General features: G+C 25.7%; 2 protein-coding genes across 5 annotated transcripts; one reads left to right on the top strand and one right to left on the bottom strand.

Moving 5' to 3' along the window:
- On the top strand, positions 1 to 15,522 carry LOC132917694 (calcium uptake protein 3, mitochondrial). Of its 4 annotated transcripts, XM_060978553.1 has the most exons (11): positions 1 to 361; positions 6,299 to 6,443; positions 7,530 to 7,688; positions 7,782 to 7,864; positions 8,879 to 8,944; positions 12,471 to 12,560; positions 12,799 to 12,998; positions 13,843 to 13,971; positions 14,042 to 14,211; positions 14,576 to 14,733; positions 15,008 to 15,522. In XM_060978553.1, the coding sequence occupies exons 1-11, from the start codon at positions 152 to 154 to the stop codon at positions 15,077 to 15,079; spliced, it is 1,482 nt and encodes a 493-aa protein (XP_060834536.1). In that variant the 5' UTR covers positions 1 to 151; the 3' UTR covers positions 15,080 to 15,522. The 4 variants fall into 4 exon arrangements, with proteins under 4 accessions (XP_060834536.1, XP_060834537.1, XP_060834538.1 ...); XM_060978554.1 differs by lacking the exon at positions 8,879 to 8,944; XM_060978555.1 differs by lacking the exon at positions 12,471 to 12,560.
- On the bottom strand, positions 15,253 to 18,985 carry LOC132917698 (protein phosphatase methylesterase 1). The gene is made up of 9 exons (XM_060978562.1): positions 18,638 to 18,985; positions 18,377 to 18,557; positions 17,806 to 17,915; positions 17,496 to 17,744; positions 16,698 to 16,763; positions 16,496 to 16,637; positions 16,249 to 16,426; positions 16,033 to 16,165; positions 15,253 to 15,602 (listed from the first exon to the last, which is right to left on the bottom strand). The coding sequence occupies exons 1-9, from the start codon at positions 18,703 to 18,705 to the stop codon at positions 15,584 to 15,586; spliced, it is 1,146 nt and encodes a 381-aa protein (XP_060834545.1). The 5' UTR covers positions 18,706 to 18,985; the 3' UTR covers positions 15,253 to 15,583.
- Positions 18,986 to 20,424: the final 1,439 nt, after the last annotated feature.

Below are 20,424 nucleotides of genomic sequence, written 5' to 3'. Positions count from 1 at the left end.
GAACTATTTCAACTTATTAGATATTATTTATTTGCTTTTTTTGAAATTTAGCAAACAAGAAAAATTAACTTATTTGTTTATAGTTATGACTTAATTTTTCGATTATAATTGTTGTATTAAGTATATTATAGTTTATAAACTTGCTAGAACGATGAATTCTTCTAAAGTCTTGAGGTGTAGCATCCAGTTATCAAAGCTACATAAAATCAATAGTATTCCTGCTGGTCGTAGATTTTCTACGAATTCTCAACTATTACGGCAATATTCAAAGGTTGCTGGGATTGCAGGGGCAGGCATTATAAGTATCATAGCATATGGGCTTACATCTGACTTCAAAGTGTATGCCTATTCAAAGAAAAATGTAAGTAAAAACAATAATAATTAATGTATTTCATCGGAGTTAAACATTTTGTTTACCGATGATAAACCTTTGTTTAAAGCAGGTACATCTATAAAATATTTTCTTTTAATACACATTATCATATTCTGTAAGAGGGCTATTGTACCAGAACATTTTTACTGTGGGGAAATATCTATAATAATCTAATTGACACATACACAATTTATCTACACAGTATGGGATATACTATTTTTTCATTTATCCACCTCAAATATGTATAAAATATATAAATACCTAAAATGTAAATTACAATTCTATAATTTTAGGTAGCCACCAGGACTAACCATCATACTTAATGTATCTTAAAATTTGCCCACTCTTTAAATTTAAATTAGTCGAATACTAATATATAACTTCATTGGTGATCATTTGTTAAAAATTAATAAATATTCTACTACCAATTGCAATTGTTGCGCCTATTATTTAAATCCGGGAAATAGTGTTAAACTATGAAGTCAATAATTTTATATAATTATATTTTTTAATAATTATTATGAAATTACTTTAATCTGATGTCCCCGTCTTTTCCTTCCTTCTTAAACCACTTATATCTGCTTACCAATTCATTATTAGAACTATTTTTCTATCTAAAATTTTAGCTTCCAACTTTCTACAATATCAACCTCTTATTTTCTCATTTACTCCTCAATTCTCATTTTTGTACTATTATTTTAACATTTCCTTTATTAAACACTTGGTATTTTCCATCTAACTCAAAAACCCATTTGTGTGTAATGTGATTGTGAAACTAAAATGGTATGACTTATGCATTATTTAAAGAACAAAAAGAAACAACATTTTATACTAAAATCAAAATAAACATACTTACCTACCTTATGTATTATTATATTGTTTTTATATATATATATAAAAAAATACAAATAAATAAAAATGACTAATATATGTCAACTTTTTTTTTAATTTGAATAGGATTATTTTAGCTATTTATTTTTACACATTCATAATTTAACTTTTTTTTTAACACTAATATAGTATTATTAATATATTGTATTCTACACTAGATATAATGTTATTGATTATGTTATTAAATAATTACTAGAAAATTTTTTAATGTAAATACATATTAATATGTTGTTAGTTGTATTTATTTATATTTAAAACTATAATTGTATTAGGGTTGGGTTTTATTTTAACTCACTCACTAGTCACTAAGCCACAACTTTTTGAAATGTAATATTATAAAAAAACCGGGATATTAACGTCTCGCTTTATAATGAAGCGGAATTTGGGACACTAAAAAAAAAAAAATGAATTATAGGTAGGTATTTCCTATAATTTATACTCTTTAAAGAGTAGTTATAAAATCTAAAAACAAGAAAAACATTTGAAAAACGCATACAAATCATGACATATGCGTCCCGCTAAGAATTCAAGCGGGATAAGTATATTCAAATTGGGAATGTTCAGTTAAATCGGGACGTATCACAAACTCAAATTTTATTTTTTGTTTAAATTTTAAATTTTTTAATACTGTATTAAAAATGAAATTATAACTTATAAGATTAAAATTGATTAGTAATATGTATATAAATATTAGTGCAGTATAATATAATTATATTAATAGGTATTTTTAAACTATCTAATACAACTATAGGTGGATAAGTAAGTAGATTCTATGTTTATTGTTTAAAAGATTTACAAGATATATAAGTACTGCAAAGCATGGCGACTATATATTAATCATAGTTGTGATATTTAAAAGTATTTTTTTCCCAAGATTTTAACTCATCCAGTAAGTATTAAATATTTACACATAATTAAAGATGACGATAACGATATAACAAAATCAGTATGCCACGGGTAAGAACAACTTTTGATTAACCAATGAAACACCATGATGAAACAGCCGACAAAAATACCCTGTGGTGTCTCACCAACCAACCATTTATAACACTGATGTTATCTAAACTCGTCCAGTCTACCCCCTTGTCACCTTATTGTTCAATGTTTAGGCCTACATACATAAATATAGTAAAACACAAAATTATTGGGCCCTGCCAGCACGTGAATAAAAAAATAAGTTTTAAGTCAAATTATACATTGAGATCGTTTATCTTAATTTTGTCTCGTGATGAAATTAATTCCATCATATTATTATGTTTAATAATATGCTAAAACAAGAAAATACTTAATAGAGTTTGTTTTTTCAATCTTTCGTTTATTTATTATAAATCACATAGTAAAATATGATTATCGATATACTTAGTTCGTTTCAAATATTTAGTTATTTAACTGATAATTTATCTTAAAAATTAATTTAATTACCGATATATTTGTGTGATGTGTGCATGATAAATCATTTTAACTTATAGAAGTTATTTTCAATGTATACAGATAATATAAAAATAATTAATTTAATGTTAAAAATAATAAACATAGATAATATCATTATAATAGTGATTTATAAATTTAATAATGTAATAGGTACGAATCGTACCGTACGATACTATTTGTAATTCAGTCTATAGCAATAAAATATTATCCACCTATATGTAATATGTATGCTAAAAACTCTTACCTATTTTTAAATTTGATATGTTTACGTCAGTATTACGGCAATATATTTACTGCCTTTATTTCTCAAAAATAGTATAAGTATGTATGTTCACTATGTTCTACTAAATAAGTGTTAGAATCGTACCTATCGTTTCGTTCCAGTCAAAAAATTTAGCTTACGATAGTTTCGTCTGCTACAAAGACTAAGATAAGATATTTGAGAACAATAAAATATAATATTTTGAAAAAAATTGTATCAAAAAACATATCTCGAAATATAATTGATAATAAAGGCTGACAGACTGTTTCCTTTCAGTACCGTTTTTCATTTACAATTATATGTATCATTGAACTCAAATTTATACAATAATAATAGTTTGGTATTTGATTTTATTACTGTCGGCGACTCGGCGGCGTCTATGAATCAGAAATTAGACCAAATATAAAACAAGTAAAAATGTAGTTTTGTAAAATATTATATATTATATTAATCTGTTTGATTTTTTTATTACCTAATATAATATTTTCTATAAATTTATTTTTACATATTGACAAATCTTTCTATCATCTTAAACTTATTAAGATCAAAGGTTTAGCTTTATTGTTATTATTATTTATTAATAGTCATTTATTTAAAAATTAAATATTTTATTACCTTTAAGATAATTGTTGTAGGTTTTACATGTTAATTATGTCAAAGTCCAATAACTTACTGTTAATAATTAATTAAATTTAATTAAAAAAACATTTCATTGGAAATATGGACTGTTATATTTATAAAAACCAAAAATTAGTAAAATAATATGTGACATATAGGTCATAGATACTCGATGATTTTCTAATGAACTTTTACAAGTATAAAATTACTCATCCTACAAACTGAAAGTTATATCAATAATCAATATAACAAATTAGTAAATTACCTATATCATTTCACTCATTCACTGTAACTATAATTATATACCTATGTAGTTGCATATTACAATATGGTACTTTCAAATACGTATGTAGTATTACACAATACAACTGGAATCGGAGTACAATGTATACTTACGTACCTATACCTACATATATTTTCCTTGAATAGTTGGATACCATCTAAAAATTTGTGAGATCGTAAATATTCATTGTTTTGAATGTTTAAATATGGCTTGGGTCTTTGAACAATAAAAACAACCCTTTGTTTTTCTCCTTAATAGTCTGATGTCTTTGCGATATCTTTTATTTTAACAGCCCATTAGATTTGTTTCTAAGATCGTAGTCGTGTGAAACAAACATCACGTACATTTTGACATCATGATTGATTGTTCAATCAATCGTCAAGCTATATTTTTTAGTATAAAAAGGTTAAAGTGTTTAATTTAAATTATGCCTTGATAATTTATATACCCTTAATATTATTGTTCTTATCAAGAAGTTCTTAACTGTCGACTCTTCTTTATTGCCCACGTATTTTTTCCGGCTACATATAAGGGTGTTGAAAGGTGTCCGAGTACAGCTGTGTTTTTTCCGAGGAAGTTTGATAGTCCATCTGTTTAACGCATTTGATGACAAATGCCTGGAATGACCCATGTGTGTGAAATAAAACCCAATGGAAAAGAAGGAAGAAATCGATCAATTTTGTTCTTGTGTTTATATACAGCTATAATCTTAAAAATACTTTTTCGGGATAATAATTTGTTATTTTAGCAGCTGCTACGAGGGTCTGCAGTTACAGTTTTGGAGTAAACTATACTCGGACCTAACTTTTACCCCTTCACGATCCTATTCAGTAGATCTCATTATTGTCTTCTTGGTGTATTAATAAATAATATAGAGTATTAAAAATGATTTGATCTATACTAATATGATTTATTTATTAATAATATTTTTACTAATACTATAGTAATACATAAACATAATACTCGTATACATACATATATTGTAATTTATTTTATTTTATTTTAATTCTGCAAGAGTCATCGAATTAAAAAGTAAAATAAATTTTAACTACAAATATGAATTATTTTAATTAATTGTATTAAAGTAAGAAATATATGAGTTACATGTCAATTATCTTTTATAAAATAAAAAAATAGTATAGATTAGCCGCGGTTCCCAACCCATGGACCGCGAGCCATAGGTATAATATTAAATATTATGTATATTTAAAATAATATTATTACAGTAAAATCCCGTTACAACGAACTCCAGGGGACCAATTTTTTTTCGTTATAACGGAAATTTTGTTGTAACAAAAATTCGAATAAGCTCTTTATAAACCCTGATTTTCGGCATGGGACTTCTATGGCTTTCGTTATAACGGGATTTTTCGTTGTATTGGTATTCGTTGTAACGGGAATTTACTGTATATATTTTTTGTTATATTTCTGATCATAATAATATTTTATTTCATAAGCCATTCTGGTTAAATTTTCGGAAAGACTATCCAGCAATCGCTAAAATTGCACTGAGAAACTTGATGGGCTTGTCGACAACTTATCTATGTGAACGTGCTTTTTCTACTTTAATTTATTTAAAAAATAAATATAGGAATAAACTGAATGTTGAGAGTGATTTAAGACTAAAACTAACAAATTTTAATCCAGATATTGACTTTCTCGTGAAGAACAAGCAATGTCAAAAACCACATTAAATTGTTTATCTTGTGATAAAGTTGAATTAAGTTTTTTTTTTAATTTTTTATTCCTAATAACTATATATACATGTATATATATATGTATATAATATATATTATATATTATAATTTTATGAAAACGTATATAGGTATGCTATGGGTGAGCCTCAAATATTTTTTTACAAAATTAGTGGTCCACGAAACTAAAAAGGTTGGAAACCACTGGTATAGATCATCATCAAGTTCTAAAAGCTACTACTTACTTTGGTATAATGTATAATGGTATATTGTTTTTTCCAGAAATTTTAAGCATTTTGGAATACTTATGTTACAATTACTATGATTTATAAAAATGTTCAATTAAATAGTCTACTATATACTATAATGCTGATTAATAATAATTAATAAATACTACGGGTTACATAAAACTTTCTAAGTATCATTACAATTTTTAAAAAAATGTTTCGTCAGAAAAATTCCATCTTAAAATCATAACGTCCTTAAATATTTTTTTCCAATCATTATTCTAGATTAGACAAAAGGATAATCTAGAATGTATACATAATATATAATAAATAATAATATATTATGTAAATGGTGAAATGTTTCTAGTTAAGTATATTTGTTAATAATTAATAATTATAATTTTCAATAATTTATATTTCAAATATTATACATATTTACTTTTTAATTACCTATTAAATATATGTATATTATTGTTGATAATCAAATTAGTAAAATTATAAAATGTATTTACATTATAGAGAGAAAATGACGAATATCTAAGTGGTCTACACTTGACATCACGCGAGAAGCGTTTCATTAAGTTCGCTTCAGTTGAATATCATGGACAACTTTATATGACTCCACAAGACTTTTTAGAATCATTCGTCGACGAGCAACCTAGAGGTATAAACAAATCAACTACTTACAAAATTATAAGATTATTTCACAAACTTTTAAATAAAATCTGTACTAATATTTATTATAAAGCTAAGGAAAAACTACTGAACCAATTTCAATAAATTTATATGAATTGGATTCACTGAGACCTAGGGGTTTTTAACAAGTTATAACGATCGTATGTCAACATACTTTTACACGTGGGTTTATTAAAATTAATCGATTTCAACTATACTTGACATGCAGTCTATATTATTAAATGGCGATTTCTAATACTTTTTTCTAACAATTATACAAATTTACATCGTTTTATTCAATGCATATTTCTGGAAAAAATACGTGTTGGTAATGATAATAAAAACATAACGAAACGGCAACGACATATCGAACGTAGCTAATCACCATGATAAAGTTCCAACATTGTGTGTTTTCGTGAAACAACTGACGCCGTAATGCTACTGCCAGATTGACTCGCTTAGTCGCCTGTAATCCAAATTATTCGTGGCACATAAGATTTAATGTGGTTTTTAGTGCACATAGCCATCCAATCTATCCACCGTATACCCTAAATAACAAAATAAATTTATCCGTGGCTGCACGTCATCCGCATTCTGGGTACACCGTTTTCCAAACAGTCAACGCGATTAAGGACCAGAGACAGTCCCACTATAGGCGCCTTGTCATCGGTCATTACACTGCCGTATACACGTTTATCACGTTTATACGTGATTTAAAAGTACTTTTATTAGAAGTACAGCATATTGAATACATTTTTGGCAAATACATGACATATTTTATGTTATTAATTAATAATTATTATAATATTATATCACATATTGTGGTTATTAAATTATAAAGTCATAAGACAATACCAAATACCAAACAATGCTAAATGTTAATAGAATCGTAGAATTTAAACAACTTAAAATTTGTCTAAATATTTAGAAAATTGCATTATGTATAATAATTAACGCAATGGTGAACAATTTCAAGTCTCTATGATTAATATTTTTTATTCAGACTATATTCGTTGGCGGAAAACCATTATTTTTTATAAATTATTTACTTTATATTTAAATATTTGTTTTCTAGCTCGACTTCAGAGACATTTAATGGTAGATAAGGATTTGGAGGAAATTCGTGATAAAGTGCCTGGACTAAAAAAGGGATCTTCACAACTTTTTCGAACACTCCGAGATAAAGGAATCATATCTTATACAGAATATTTGTTTTTATTATCCGTGTTAACCAGTAAGTAAAGCAAAATGATTATATTTAAAATATTTCCGATTTGGCATCATATTTTATACTTATTATTGTGAATTTAAAACCATTTACTTGCAGAACCACAGAGTGGATTTCGTATAGCATTTAATATGTTTGATACAGATGGTAACCATAGGGTAGACAAAAATGAATTTCTGGTGGTAAGAATAATATTATTGCACATACCTACCGTAATCACAATCTCTTATTAATTATTGTACGTAATATAGTTCCTATAAGTATTTTATTTTTAATAATACAGTAATACAAAGATTAAACTTATTCAGATTTTAATTTTTCAATTTACTACAAATAATTTATCAATATATTTAATACGTAATCATGTTATAATAATTATCAGTGTTCGGCGTCTTACTGTATTTTTAAATTATTGAGTATACATTTATACCATCCTGCATGTTTTCACCATTTTGAATTTTCATTTATATATTTTTATTTTTATAATTTCTGGACGTTTAAACTACTTCTTTTATTGTAGTTTAACGTTCATATTGCATGTATAGATATATAGGTAGGTATGTATTTTATCTTAGAATCTAAGTGTACAATTAAAATTACGTATGTATTACCTACCATTTTCAAACTAAAATAATATTTTTTTCACCCTAGTGGCGTCATTTAAATTTTATTTTTAATGCACATATTTGTATGCACCACGCAACCCATGCCTGGAATTTATCCATTTTTCAATCCAAACAATTAAAAAATTGGGCCAAATCACGATAATATTAGATTTTAAATACGCAAGTATTTACCTTTCGGTATCCAAATGACGCCACTGTTTCACCCTAGAAGCTAATTAAAATGAGTTCAATACCTCAATTTTTGGTACACCTATTTCATTTTAGTTATTTTGTATTTAAATATAAATCTTTCAGTTCGTTCGATTTTATTAAACAAATTCTCTACAAACAACAATAAATAAGTTAAGTGTTTCGTATGTATTTATTTATTTATCATGTCAACCATATTTAAATTAAGTGTTTGTTTAGAACGTGATATTCGATCGTATAATAAATAAAGGTTCAGTTTTTGGTGTTATTGTATTATCACTAAATATTTGTCATTTTAAAATAATATTGGGTTTTTAATGTCGTTGTTCAGTGTAATTTTTCATATTACTTTTATTTTATTATTTATTTTATGTTTATCAGATAACACGGCTCCTAGCTGGAAAACCAGCCTTCAGAATAGATCTTAATAAACATGCTAAAGAAATTGTGAGTGAGTTGTCTATAATATGGTTATTTATTTATTTTACTTTTTAAATACGGATAATAGGGTGGCCCCTTGGTATTAGTACTTTGTAATAATTAAGATTGAATACCATCATGGAACATTATATAATACCTAATTAAAGATTTGTTATATTTTGTCTGAATTTAAAATAAATCAAATGTTTAAAACCAACTTAAAATTAATCTACTTGATATTGAGCATTTAGCATAAATAATTAAGATACCACTTATATTATCAAACAATGACACATAGTGCACACATAGTTATAACTTATAATAAATTATTATTAGTTATTACTACCTATTTATACCGAGATATTTTACATATACCAGCAAAGCCTTATACTATTATCATTAAAATTGGTGTTTATTCTACTAAAAAGTTTGAATGAAGTTCAGAAAATATTAAGTAAAATCCAAAACAACTAATACTATTTCAAAGTATATACCTAATATATCGTGTGTACCTATTTGAATGTTTTGACCCTAATTATTATTTACTAAACATTATCATTTACCAAATATTAATAATGAAATCATGATTCTATTTTATATTACTTCTATCTACAACAATAAATTAAATAATAATAAATATGTTTCATTGTTTCATTGTTTCAATACGGAAAAATAGATTATTTAATTAGTTAGTAATTATGATTTATTTTAATCCAAAAAAATTATTCTAGGATTTCATAAATTTGTTCATTGAATCATTTTTACTTCTTATCACAGTAATTGTATTTTGATATCAATTATTATTAATTTTTAATAAAAATATTAAATCAAACGTTTAAAGCGTTGAACTATATTTTGTAAATAACGAAAGTAAACAAAAAAAAAATTACAAAAACAAAAATAAAAACCTAAACATAAAAATATCAAAAGAACATTTTTTGCACACACCAATAAAACAGAAACTAAACTTTCCCAACTCAGAAAAATCTTCCAAAACATAAAAGAATTATAAAAAAATGTATAAATAAAAATATAGTTATAGGTATCTAAACAAAATAAAAAAAATACCTTTTTTGTACTATGTTTTAATTATTTAAATGCAATTTAGATAAATATATTTAAAATTAAAATTATTATTTATCTTAATTTTTAAACCATATTTTGTAAAAATTGGTGGGAAAGTATACTATTATAATATATCTACTTTAAATTTCGAACAGATTCTAATTTATTTTTATTTTTACATTATTTTGTATTAATTCAGGAACATGGTGTGGTATGATGTTTCAATATTAATATATTATATAATATTACCTGTGCACTGGCATATTCAAACACGCATGAAACAAATTAGTTGTAGGTTGCCTATTAATATATAACTTTAACATGTATATTATTTTATTTAGTCATTAATACTTTTATTAATTTAATATAAATTATCTATCACTAATAATAATAATAATAGTAAATTACGATAACGCCGCTCAACATATTATGTTTTTAAACATTATTTAGCAGATTACCTGGGCATTTGAATGTGTTTCCAAATGTACAACATAGATAAATGTACGTTCACAATAATCCATTTTATTCTGTCATATTTAAATTAAAGTAATTAATTGACCTATTAAATAATTTAAAGGTATGATTATTATCCAGGGAATTATGAATTAATTTTTTTTTACATCCAAATTGAGTTATGAATATTTTAAAATGACCATATCTTGCTTTAAAATAAAAATATTAATAAAAGCCTCAAAAGTCAGAGATTCCCTAGATAATAATCTTACCTACCTTTAAATTATATAATATATTAATTCATCCTTTTTTTAAGTAAAAAAATGTTCTATTTTGTTCGTTTGTAAGACGGATACAACATAATATACGTGGCATCCTACGCCAATCAAAATTAAGTCATAATAAAGTGCGTAAGTGGTGATTATATATAATAGTTATTTTTCTTCTTTACATTTCTTAAACTTTTTAATAAATAAAATGTACAGTTTTCCTACAACGCCTGATCAAAGGTCCAGGACATGGTTAACATTAATAAACTGCTTTAGACACCGTGCTATTCTACTGTCTAACACTGCAGAGAAACTGCGTATCTTTATTCTTTACATTGTTGCATGTAGTTACATTAAAAAAATTTTTTTAGATGTTTTAATGTTTACTTAATGATAGCCTTTTTTTTTAATTCATTATTTTTCATAAAAATTAAGTAAATATCAAATATTGAAGTAATATTTTATTTATTTATAATCATTTAATATTTAAATTTAAAAAAATAAATAATAATTACTAGAATACATCATTAATATGTTTGGTACTGTACTTCCTCAATAATGACAAAAATATTATTATTCTATAATCGATATTTGTAAAATAAAATCGCATGAAAAGTAAATTAATATCATGCTTTCTTTGTTGCCTGTATTTTGTCTATGTCTGAATCGTTTATTTCAATATCTTGTACTAATTATAATTCTCTCGTTCCTATTAATCCTATTTATTATCTATCGCCTAACAAATATTCTCACATACTTTACAATTACAAAGATCATACATTACTCATCTATTATACGAATACCTAAACAATATTCGTCTTACTTGTCTATTTGTTCATGGTTGGTCGGACTTAATTTGTACGCTTTTGTAACAAAACTAAAAATATGTGCGATTGAATTATAAAATAACATATAGATACTTACATCAAATACGAGCAAAGTGGATTATTTAATTATTGTTCAGGACATATATTATTAAGCAACAACTAATAACTAATTATTTTACTAGTGTATGCTTTATGAGTTTTCATAACGAATTCATATACATATGACTATGTATTTTATGATACATAAATATTATATCGGTAATATTCAGTAGGTACCCCAATAGTTAAAATATTAAAATTATGTTTATGTAGGTATTTGATAAAATAGCTGTCTTTGAATATGCTGCAGTCAACTTTCAATAATTTTAGCCTATCGGTGATAGCAGTTGGCATAATATATACTATATATAGTTACGCTCTACCAGTTCTACTTTTGTCCAAGCTAAAAATTACAAAATGGATTCATGGATTATGTATAAAGAAGATTTGGAAAAAACCAAAGCTCAATATTTAATACTCCGAAAAATATTCCACTTTAAAATATAATATTGAAAATGTATATTGACTTTCAAAAAAATTACAATAAAAATATAATTTAAAAAAAAAAATGTTTTAATATGACTGCAAATTATACAAAACAAATATTTTCAAAAACATTAATAGATTTTGAAATAATTAGTGTTGTTCAATAAAAAAAATCATTCAATATATTTTCGTTGGTATACATGAATATATAGTAGGTAGGTAGGTACATTTTTATGAATTATGATACACCGACACAGCGTCGGCGTATTTGTCTACCCTATTATCCTGCAAAGTAAAAAATGTTAATAATAATGAAAATCATGACAAAGCTGGTGAAGGGTACAAAATGTTACGTGGCTTAATAAAAAAAAAAAAACTGAGCGGGCGTTTTGTTAAATAAATGTGATATTACAGTTGTCCCAATTATCTACGAAACAAGTTGCTGTCAGTCAACGAGTGCCGGACGAAGATTCAAACATCATTAACCGCGCTGCTGATGATTTGGTCGGTTTATCTTATTGTTTACGTATTTATTTGCTTTGCTTTTACACACACATATGTCTATAATGTGTACATTTTATGTTTGCGTGTTGCGCTTACGACTTTTTTTTTCATTTATCCACAAAATATTTTTTGTTTAATAAACGTACACATTTGCGATTCTACAACTACTATTAGTACTTAATAATACGTACTAACACAATAAGGAGTGTATGATTGACATTTTACGTTTGTTGATTAGATGGAAAAAATCTTCAGCCAGTCTTGGAAAGACAAACACGGTGTGGAAGACGACAAGTCTGACACGAATAAAATAGACGCCGACGATTTTGTGGATGACGCTCAGGGTCTACAAAAGAAGCATTTAGTTGACACTACATTGATCGTTCATTTTTTTGGCAAAAAAGGAGACAACGTGCTACTATATGAAGACTTCAGAAAGTAATAGTTATTCCATTATTATTTATTGACTTATTGTAGTATACACAATCATCATTGCGGTGTTGTAGTGCATATAAATAAATAACATTATTAAATGAGATGAAGGGCTTTAAATAGTTTAAATTCGTTTTCCTCGTAGATTGTGTTAGGCACATGTGTATATAATCTTCCCACAGTATTCGTATATCAATCGGACGCTATTTTAACGATTCTGGTAAGAATAAGTTAGTTCACTATCAAGATATTTTGAATAACCAAGTGCGTTAATAAATCACTGGTGGACGTTTTCGTCTTTTTTGGGGGTGGGGGGGCGGAAGAGTTGAGAGAAGTCATTTCATTACTGTTTTTATTTTATATGTTTCATTCCTTATTTTGTTTCTATTTTGAAAGTAATGTATGTTATAGCACAAATATATATTTAATTTTCTGTCAGAAATTACCCTCTTAGTTAATGATAGAAGCATTTTTTCTGCTTAAAAACATGAGGAATAAAAAAAAACATCAAAAATCATTATAAAACCAATTCATTCATTTATTTGTTAAAAACTTGGAAAATGTAAAAACTACGTTTTATCTATATCCAGTTGACAGTTGTACTAAAAAAAAATAATATAAACATTAAACATATACTCGAAAAGTATATTATTTTTTAAAGAAAAGTACAGGTAAACTGGATAGTATTATTATTATACTTTACTAGTACCTATACAATGGACATTTTATTCTTCTCTCCAATTATTTTGATCTACTTTGACCACAACCAATAACCTAATAATCAAATTTCTTCAAATAACAAATATCAAACACATCTATAAGTGATACAATGGTAGTAACTTTTTGTTAGTTTTATGGAAAATCTACAAACTGAAGTACTTGAAATGGAATTCCAACAATTTGCCAAAGGAGGAGATACTATAAGTGAAATGGATTTTGCCAAAATATTATTGAGATACACCCACTTGGATACAAATCTGTAAGTTTTTTAAATTTAATTTACGCATTTTTAACAACTTTTATAATTTGAAAATGTACATTTGAAACAGGTGTGATACCTACTTGGACCGATTGTTAGAGAGAATCAAAATGGACAAAGGCATACCACCAGGCATTTCGTTTGATGAGTTTAAAGTGTTTTGTCAATTCTTAAATAATTTGGAGGACTTTACTATTGCTATGAGAATGTATACGCTAGCCGATCACCCGATATCTAAAGGTAATAACTAATGAAGAATTAATAACCGACCAGCACAAACAACTAATAAAAATTAAAAAATGCACTGGGGACTACTGTTGCTCAATTTATTAAAAATATACATTTAATAAGTTATGAAATAATGTAATTTTTTAGTGTAATTTGATTTGTTATGACACTTGTTTTTAATTTGCTTTTATTGTACCTACAAATTATATTTTCCAATTATTTTAGTTTAAACAATAATATCATCAATCATTTTTTTTTTTTTTACTTGAGAAACTCAGATAAATTCCAATTGGTTAACACTGATCAAAATTTAGACATTTTTCATTTATACATTTTTATGTTAGCCCTTGAAACAATATTGTACTTTACTTTGCAGATGAATTTCATAGAGCTGTCAAGATATGTACTGGGACCAGTTTGAGCAAGCATCTTGTGCATACCGTCTTTGCCATATTCGATGAAGATGGTGATGGTCAGTTGAGTTATAGAGAGTTTATTGCCATTATGAAGGACCGCCTGAATAGAGGATTCAAGGTACCAATTTCCTATAATATTTTATTCTACTATTGATTATAGAATTAAAATATCAGTAAAATCAATTCTATTATCATTCTTCAATAACTTATGAAAAACCCACATTAGATAAATTAATAACACAATTTTTATGAAAACCTTTATTTGAATTAATGAACATTAATTGATGAATATTATTTCATGAATATTCTATAACCATATTATGTTTTTTAGGCAAACATATTAAAATATTAATATATTTTAATAACTTATGTTGGCACTTTGTTTGTTATAGTCATACACAAAAAATGAAGGATGGGATGCATTCAAAATCTGTTTAAAACATGAAATTAAAACTCCTAATTAATATATAATAACCTCTTGTTTAAATTAATTAAATTTTATTAAATTGTTTTGTTATTTTTTTTTTTATTAATTGAGTAACTTGTTTGTTTTTTCAATACATAATTATAATAGCTACTTGAATTCAATTTACTATTTTATGTAGATGTGACTAATGAAAAAATACATTTCAAAAAATTTGTAACATATTAAATACATTTTATTAAGAATACTTCACAAAATCAAATTTTATATGTATAAAAAATACAGATTATTGTAAACTGCATAGGAAATATATATTACACATGCTTGTTTTTTATAAGTACAATATTAATTATTAATAGGATACAGTTTGTACATCCACTTATATGTTTGTCATTTTACATAATTGTTTATATAGTTTAATATATTTGTTTTAGTTTTAAGCATTTGTATTAAAAAAATATATAAATATGTCTAACTCTTAAATTGACACACTCTTATTGATTTGAGAAAGCCATTAATCAGCTGAATACTTGATGAACACAACTTAACAACCAGGAAGAATACTGCAACAAAAATTTGAAAATATTTTGAATACAACATTGGTATTAAATCAACATTTAATATTATAAAAAATGTATGTTTGATTGAATTTGTCACTTTTGTTTACATCCAAGACTATTTTTTCTATGAACACAATATTGTCCAAATAGAAAGAATTAAAAAAAAATTAAAGTTCATCGACATTTGTAATTTATGTCTATTTTATGAACTGTAATTAATTGCTTCCTATTTATAGAGATAAAGCGTTAATGACTTGTTATGCAAATATATGACATACGAACCTTTTCATTAACTTTCATCTGCATAATTATAACTCATTCAAAAATGTAGTTGTTATTTTTACTATTTTTCTTTTTTTAAATTTCTTTTTATTAAATATTTAAAGAAAATGCAATTACCATTTTTCAAATTTAAAAAAATATTTTTACTTACCGAACAAAATCTCCAGTTGGATTTGCAAATTTATTTCGTACCAAAAAATTTGACAATATACTAGCAACTTTTTCTGGATCATCTTCTTGTACAGCATGCCCAACTCTAGTTAATACTTGCATTTCAAATTTACCTAATTATCAAATAATTAAATCTTGGAATTAAACTCTCTTCAACTAAATTCAATTATTCATTTATGCAATATTATAATGTTACCTTGCATTTGACCAACAGTCAAATCTTTGTCCATACGATCAATGTTAGCCAGTAATAATAATTTTTGTGCATGTATAGATAAAAATTTTTTTGAAAGTCCTTGAAACCACCCAGGCCAATGCTTTTCTGTCTTACACAAATCAATTCTCCATGTATAATTACCCAATGATTTTTGATTCTAGAATATACATAATATGAATTAACATACTTCTATTTTATTATTAGTTACTAAACCAGTTTTACTGACAGAAATTGAAGGTGCTCCAAACTCTTCATCTTCTCTAATAGAATCTATCGAATATTGAGGTTCTGAGATAGCTTCTGTTAATTCTGGAGTGTCAATTGTTGGTTCTTCAAATTCATCCGTACCAAGTTTACCAGTGGCAACACTAAAACCAAAACAATTAGCTATGTTTAAATAACAAATGTATGTATAGCTATATTATTACTTTTTTATTTGTCCTGGAATTGAAACCCTGGCAGATTCTTCGTTTTTTATGTGACCATTTCCCATACTAAATTTGCAAACAATAACAGAACACATTTAATTAACACTAAAACTAGTAAAACTTTCTATCAATAACTTTTGAAAATGTGTACAGATAATTTGGTATAGATAGTAGATTTTAAAATTCCAAGTTATTATTATTATTTACATAATTTCTTTAAACACTAAGAACATGTTATTCAATTATAAATTAACTAACAATTATAATTTTTTTAATTTTATCAAAATAAACATTTAACTAACTTAAATATTATTATTATTTTAACTACCTATAATATAAAATAGAATCTCGGTAATCCGGCCGTTCAATAATCTGATACGTCCAGTAATCCGGCTATATTAACCTATACGTACCAATATGTATTTGTATATAAAGTTACTATCGTAAACAATAAAACTAAGTAATACCAGATTAAATCCGAATACACCTATTAGATATTTAATTTTTATTCAGTTACCGTTGAAGTACAATAAGGTTATTCATTTTTTAATAACTAATAATTTTTTAATTTTTCAATAAGTAAAAATGTGTTTTTATGTGAACCCTCATTTATCCCTCGTTAATCCGGCAGTAGTGTGGTCTGATATCTGTCGGATTACCGAGATTCTACTGTATTTCCAAACTATTTTTGTCAAATTACAACATTTAAAGTATCTATATATTCATATTATTTATGACTTAAATTCTTATGCTATGATTTTAAATTTAAGTCTTAAATATAATATATCATGTACATACCCCCATGAAATTGCATCTGTTAAACTTTTGAATGATTTTGGACGACTTCTCAAAAAACTTTGCATACTAGCTAATGATTCCATTGCTGAACCTTCAACCACATCAATGACAACCAAACCAATAATTGGCAAATCGGATTCTGCGGTAGAAGCAATATTTACAGCAATAGCTCCACCAAGACTATGGCCCATTAAAACTATAGATGGCATTTTGTCTGGATATGATTTACGTAATAAACTTATAACATCGCTGTAATATAATTTTATTCAATTAAAATATTGTCTATAATAGACATATAAAAATAGTGTACTTAGTAAAAGTTGTCATTGATAAATCATTGTCATCTGTAGTAAATGAATTCCCGTGTCCTCGAAGATCAACTGCTAACACTTGGCATTCACATTGTTTTACTAAATGTTTCTAAAAAACAAAATTATTTAATTTAACAATATAGTATTTTTGAAATATTTAAACACTATTTAATTTAAAATCAATTATAAAATAATTATAAAACATGTTAATTTCTGTACAATACGATTGAATCGTATACCAAAATTGTTTCATGTTTGAAAAATATCGAAGATAAATTGATAGTATATAAGATTATATTGAATTTTATCATGTATTTTTGATTACTGTTATATATTGTACTAAAAATTAAAGAAAATAAATTATGTACCTATATGGGTTAATTTTTCAAAGCAAACACCAAAGGTTAGGTTTAGCGTATCCAAATTATAGTTAAATTGATATTTTATATATATTACATTATAAGTTATAATAACTCTGTGCACCAAAAAAATGGAAACATTATTATACATATTTAGTATCAATTGAAAACTACTAAATTGATATTACATCAAAAAATTACAGTTACTCACGGCAAAAAGAGACCACGTGAGAGCATTAAACCCACCACCGTGGAGCAAAACAATCAGTACGGATTCAACATTGCCCAGTGAGTAGGTCGCAAACCTATTACCATCAATGTCAACAAAGCGTTTATGTTCAAAATACTCGCTCCAAGATATGGGAGTCAACTCTTCATATGAACGGTTTAATCTAAACAGAAAAGATGACTTGTTAATACAATAAATAATAAAAAATATAGCTACTATTTGTTTCAGACTTTGTACACATACCTAGTTTTCCGCTGAGGTGGTTTTTTAAAGTTTCCTCCCAGTAAACCGAATTTACCAATATGAGACATTATGAGCTATAAGTACCTTATTATAACTATATGGACTATGTTAGTGTTTTTTCTTTTGCATATCTTGAGCACCAACAGATTGATGTGATTTCTTTTTTTTAGTTTAGTTTATTGGTCCTTCGGAGACTCTTAAGTAGTAACAACAATTAAAAGTTTTATAGTAAAACCTCTGTATTAATACGAAATTAACTCCTGTACAATAAAGACTATAGAGTCTTATTTCAATTTTTAAGTCTAACACAAACACTTCACATTCAATCTCTATTACTATCAGCTTACATAAAAAAAGTATACACAATGATAATCGTTACTACTGATAAGTCATTAGTCGTTATCATAATTCTATTTTGATCGTCGACTCGTCGTTCTGTATTTCTATGTCCATACAGTGCCGGTTTAGGACCTCACGTTCTCACCGGTTGTCTATATTATAAATATTTTTTTCTTAGCGTAGCAATGTATAAATATTAGATTTTACAATATGAGTTTTTTTGTACCTATGTTTGTGTCTATCATCATCTTACGAAGCAGTCGATTTTCATCTTTGGTCATTTGAAAATGATTTCTGATAGAAAGTTAATTCTAGTTGGTACTTAGGAAGTCTGATGTACATTAGGTGTCGAGTGGGTCACTGTAATGAGTATAATTTGAAGTCAATGTTATTTCATATTTTCATTATATATTTTTTTGATATAGCTATTAAAGTCATTTATTTCACTTATAGTACCTATTGTATTACAATATATTGATGTTTATATCATTTTTTCTGAAAATATTACATTTATTATTTTATTATTTTACATACATATATGGCTAGTGGTTACATATATTTATTATTATTTATTTATACCATATTATTATATTCGCCTTATAAAACAACATTTTTTTTTTATCAAATATTTACAATCTATTTTTACGTAGAATAATAAGCAAATGTGAGGAGAGGAGTTATACGTGAGTCTTTTCAAAGGTGACTCTTTTGAATGAAGAAGTCACCCATTGGCATTATGATAAAACACAACATATAGCATATTTCTATAGTTTGAATAATTTTTGTGATTTCGGCCATTTTTTAAATAATAAATATATTACGAATAAGTTTATACCTATCATCAACGTAGAATAAATGTAGTTTTTCAACAAAAAATATACTAATAAGTTTATACCTATCATCGACGTACGATCAACGTACTAACGTAGTATATTCGTAGTTTTTTAACGAAAAATATACGAATAAGCTTATACCTATTGGCAAAATAAAATCAACCTATTTCAACGTATATTATACCATTATTGTACGAAATACGAATAATAACTATATGTATATACATACACCAAAGTTATCCTTATTATACACGTACAGGGCTGTTCCGATGATTTGCGGGGCCTAAAATGTTTAAAATATCACTATTGCACGTCAATTGCATATACAGAGTGATTCTTTTATCATAAGTGTAACATTTTCAATTTCATTTTTCAAAATGTTTAGTTTCATGCTTTTCTATAAATATATACCATTTTTATTTTTTCACCCTTATATTAAATAGTGAAATCATTATCAACTTTTGATTTCCTAATAGCAACCTATATTTAAAATGTCATAAAATAGTATACGAATAATAACTACGTATATACAATATACATAAACCGAAGTGTTCAAAATTATCCTTATTATACACTAAGATTATACGTGCTATGTTTAGTGTTTACTGAGTATAT

Source organism: Rhopalosiphum padi, chromosome 1 (assembly GCF_020882245.1).
Source record: "Rhopalosiphum padi isolate XX-2018 chromosome 1, ASM2088224v1, whole genome shotgun sequence".
NCBI classification, from domain to species: Eukaryota; Metazoa; Arthropoda; class Insecta; order Hemiptera; family Aphididae; genus Rhopalosiphum; species Rhopalosiphum padi.
The sequence above is the reverse complement of the archived record's forward strand: the minus strand, read 5'-3'. Positions and strand labels throughout refer to the sequence as shown.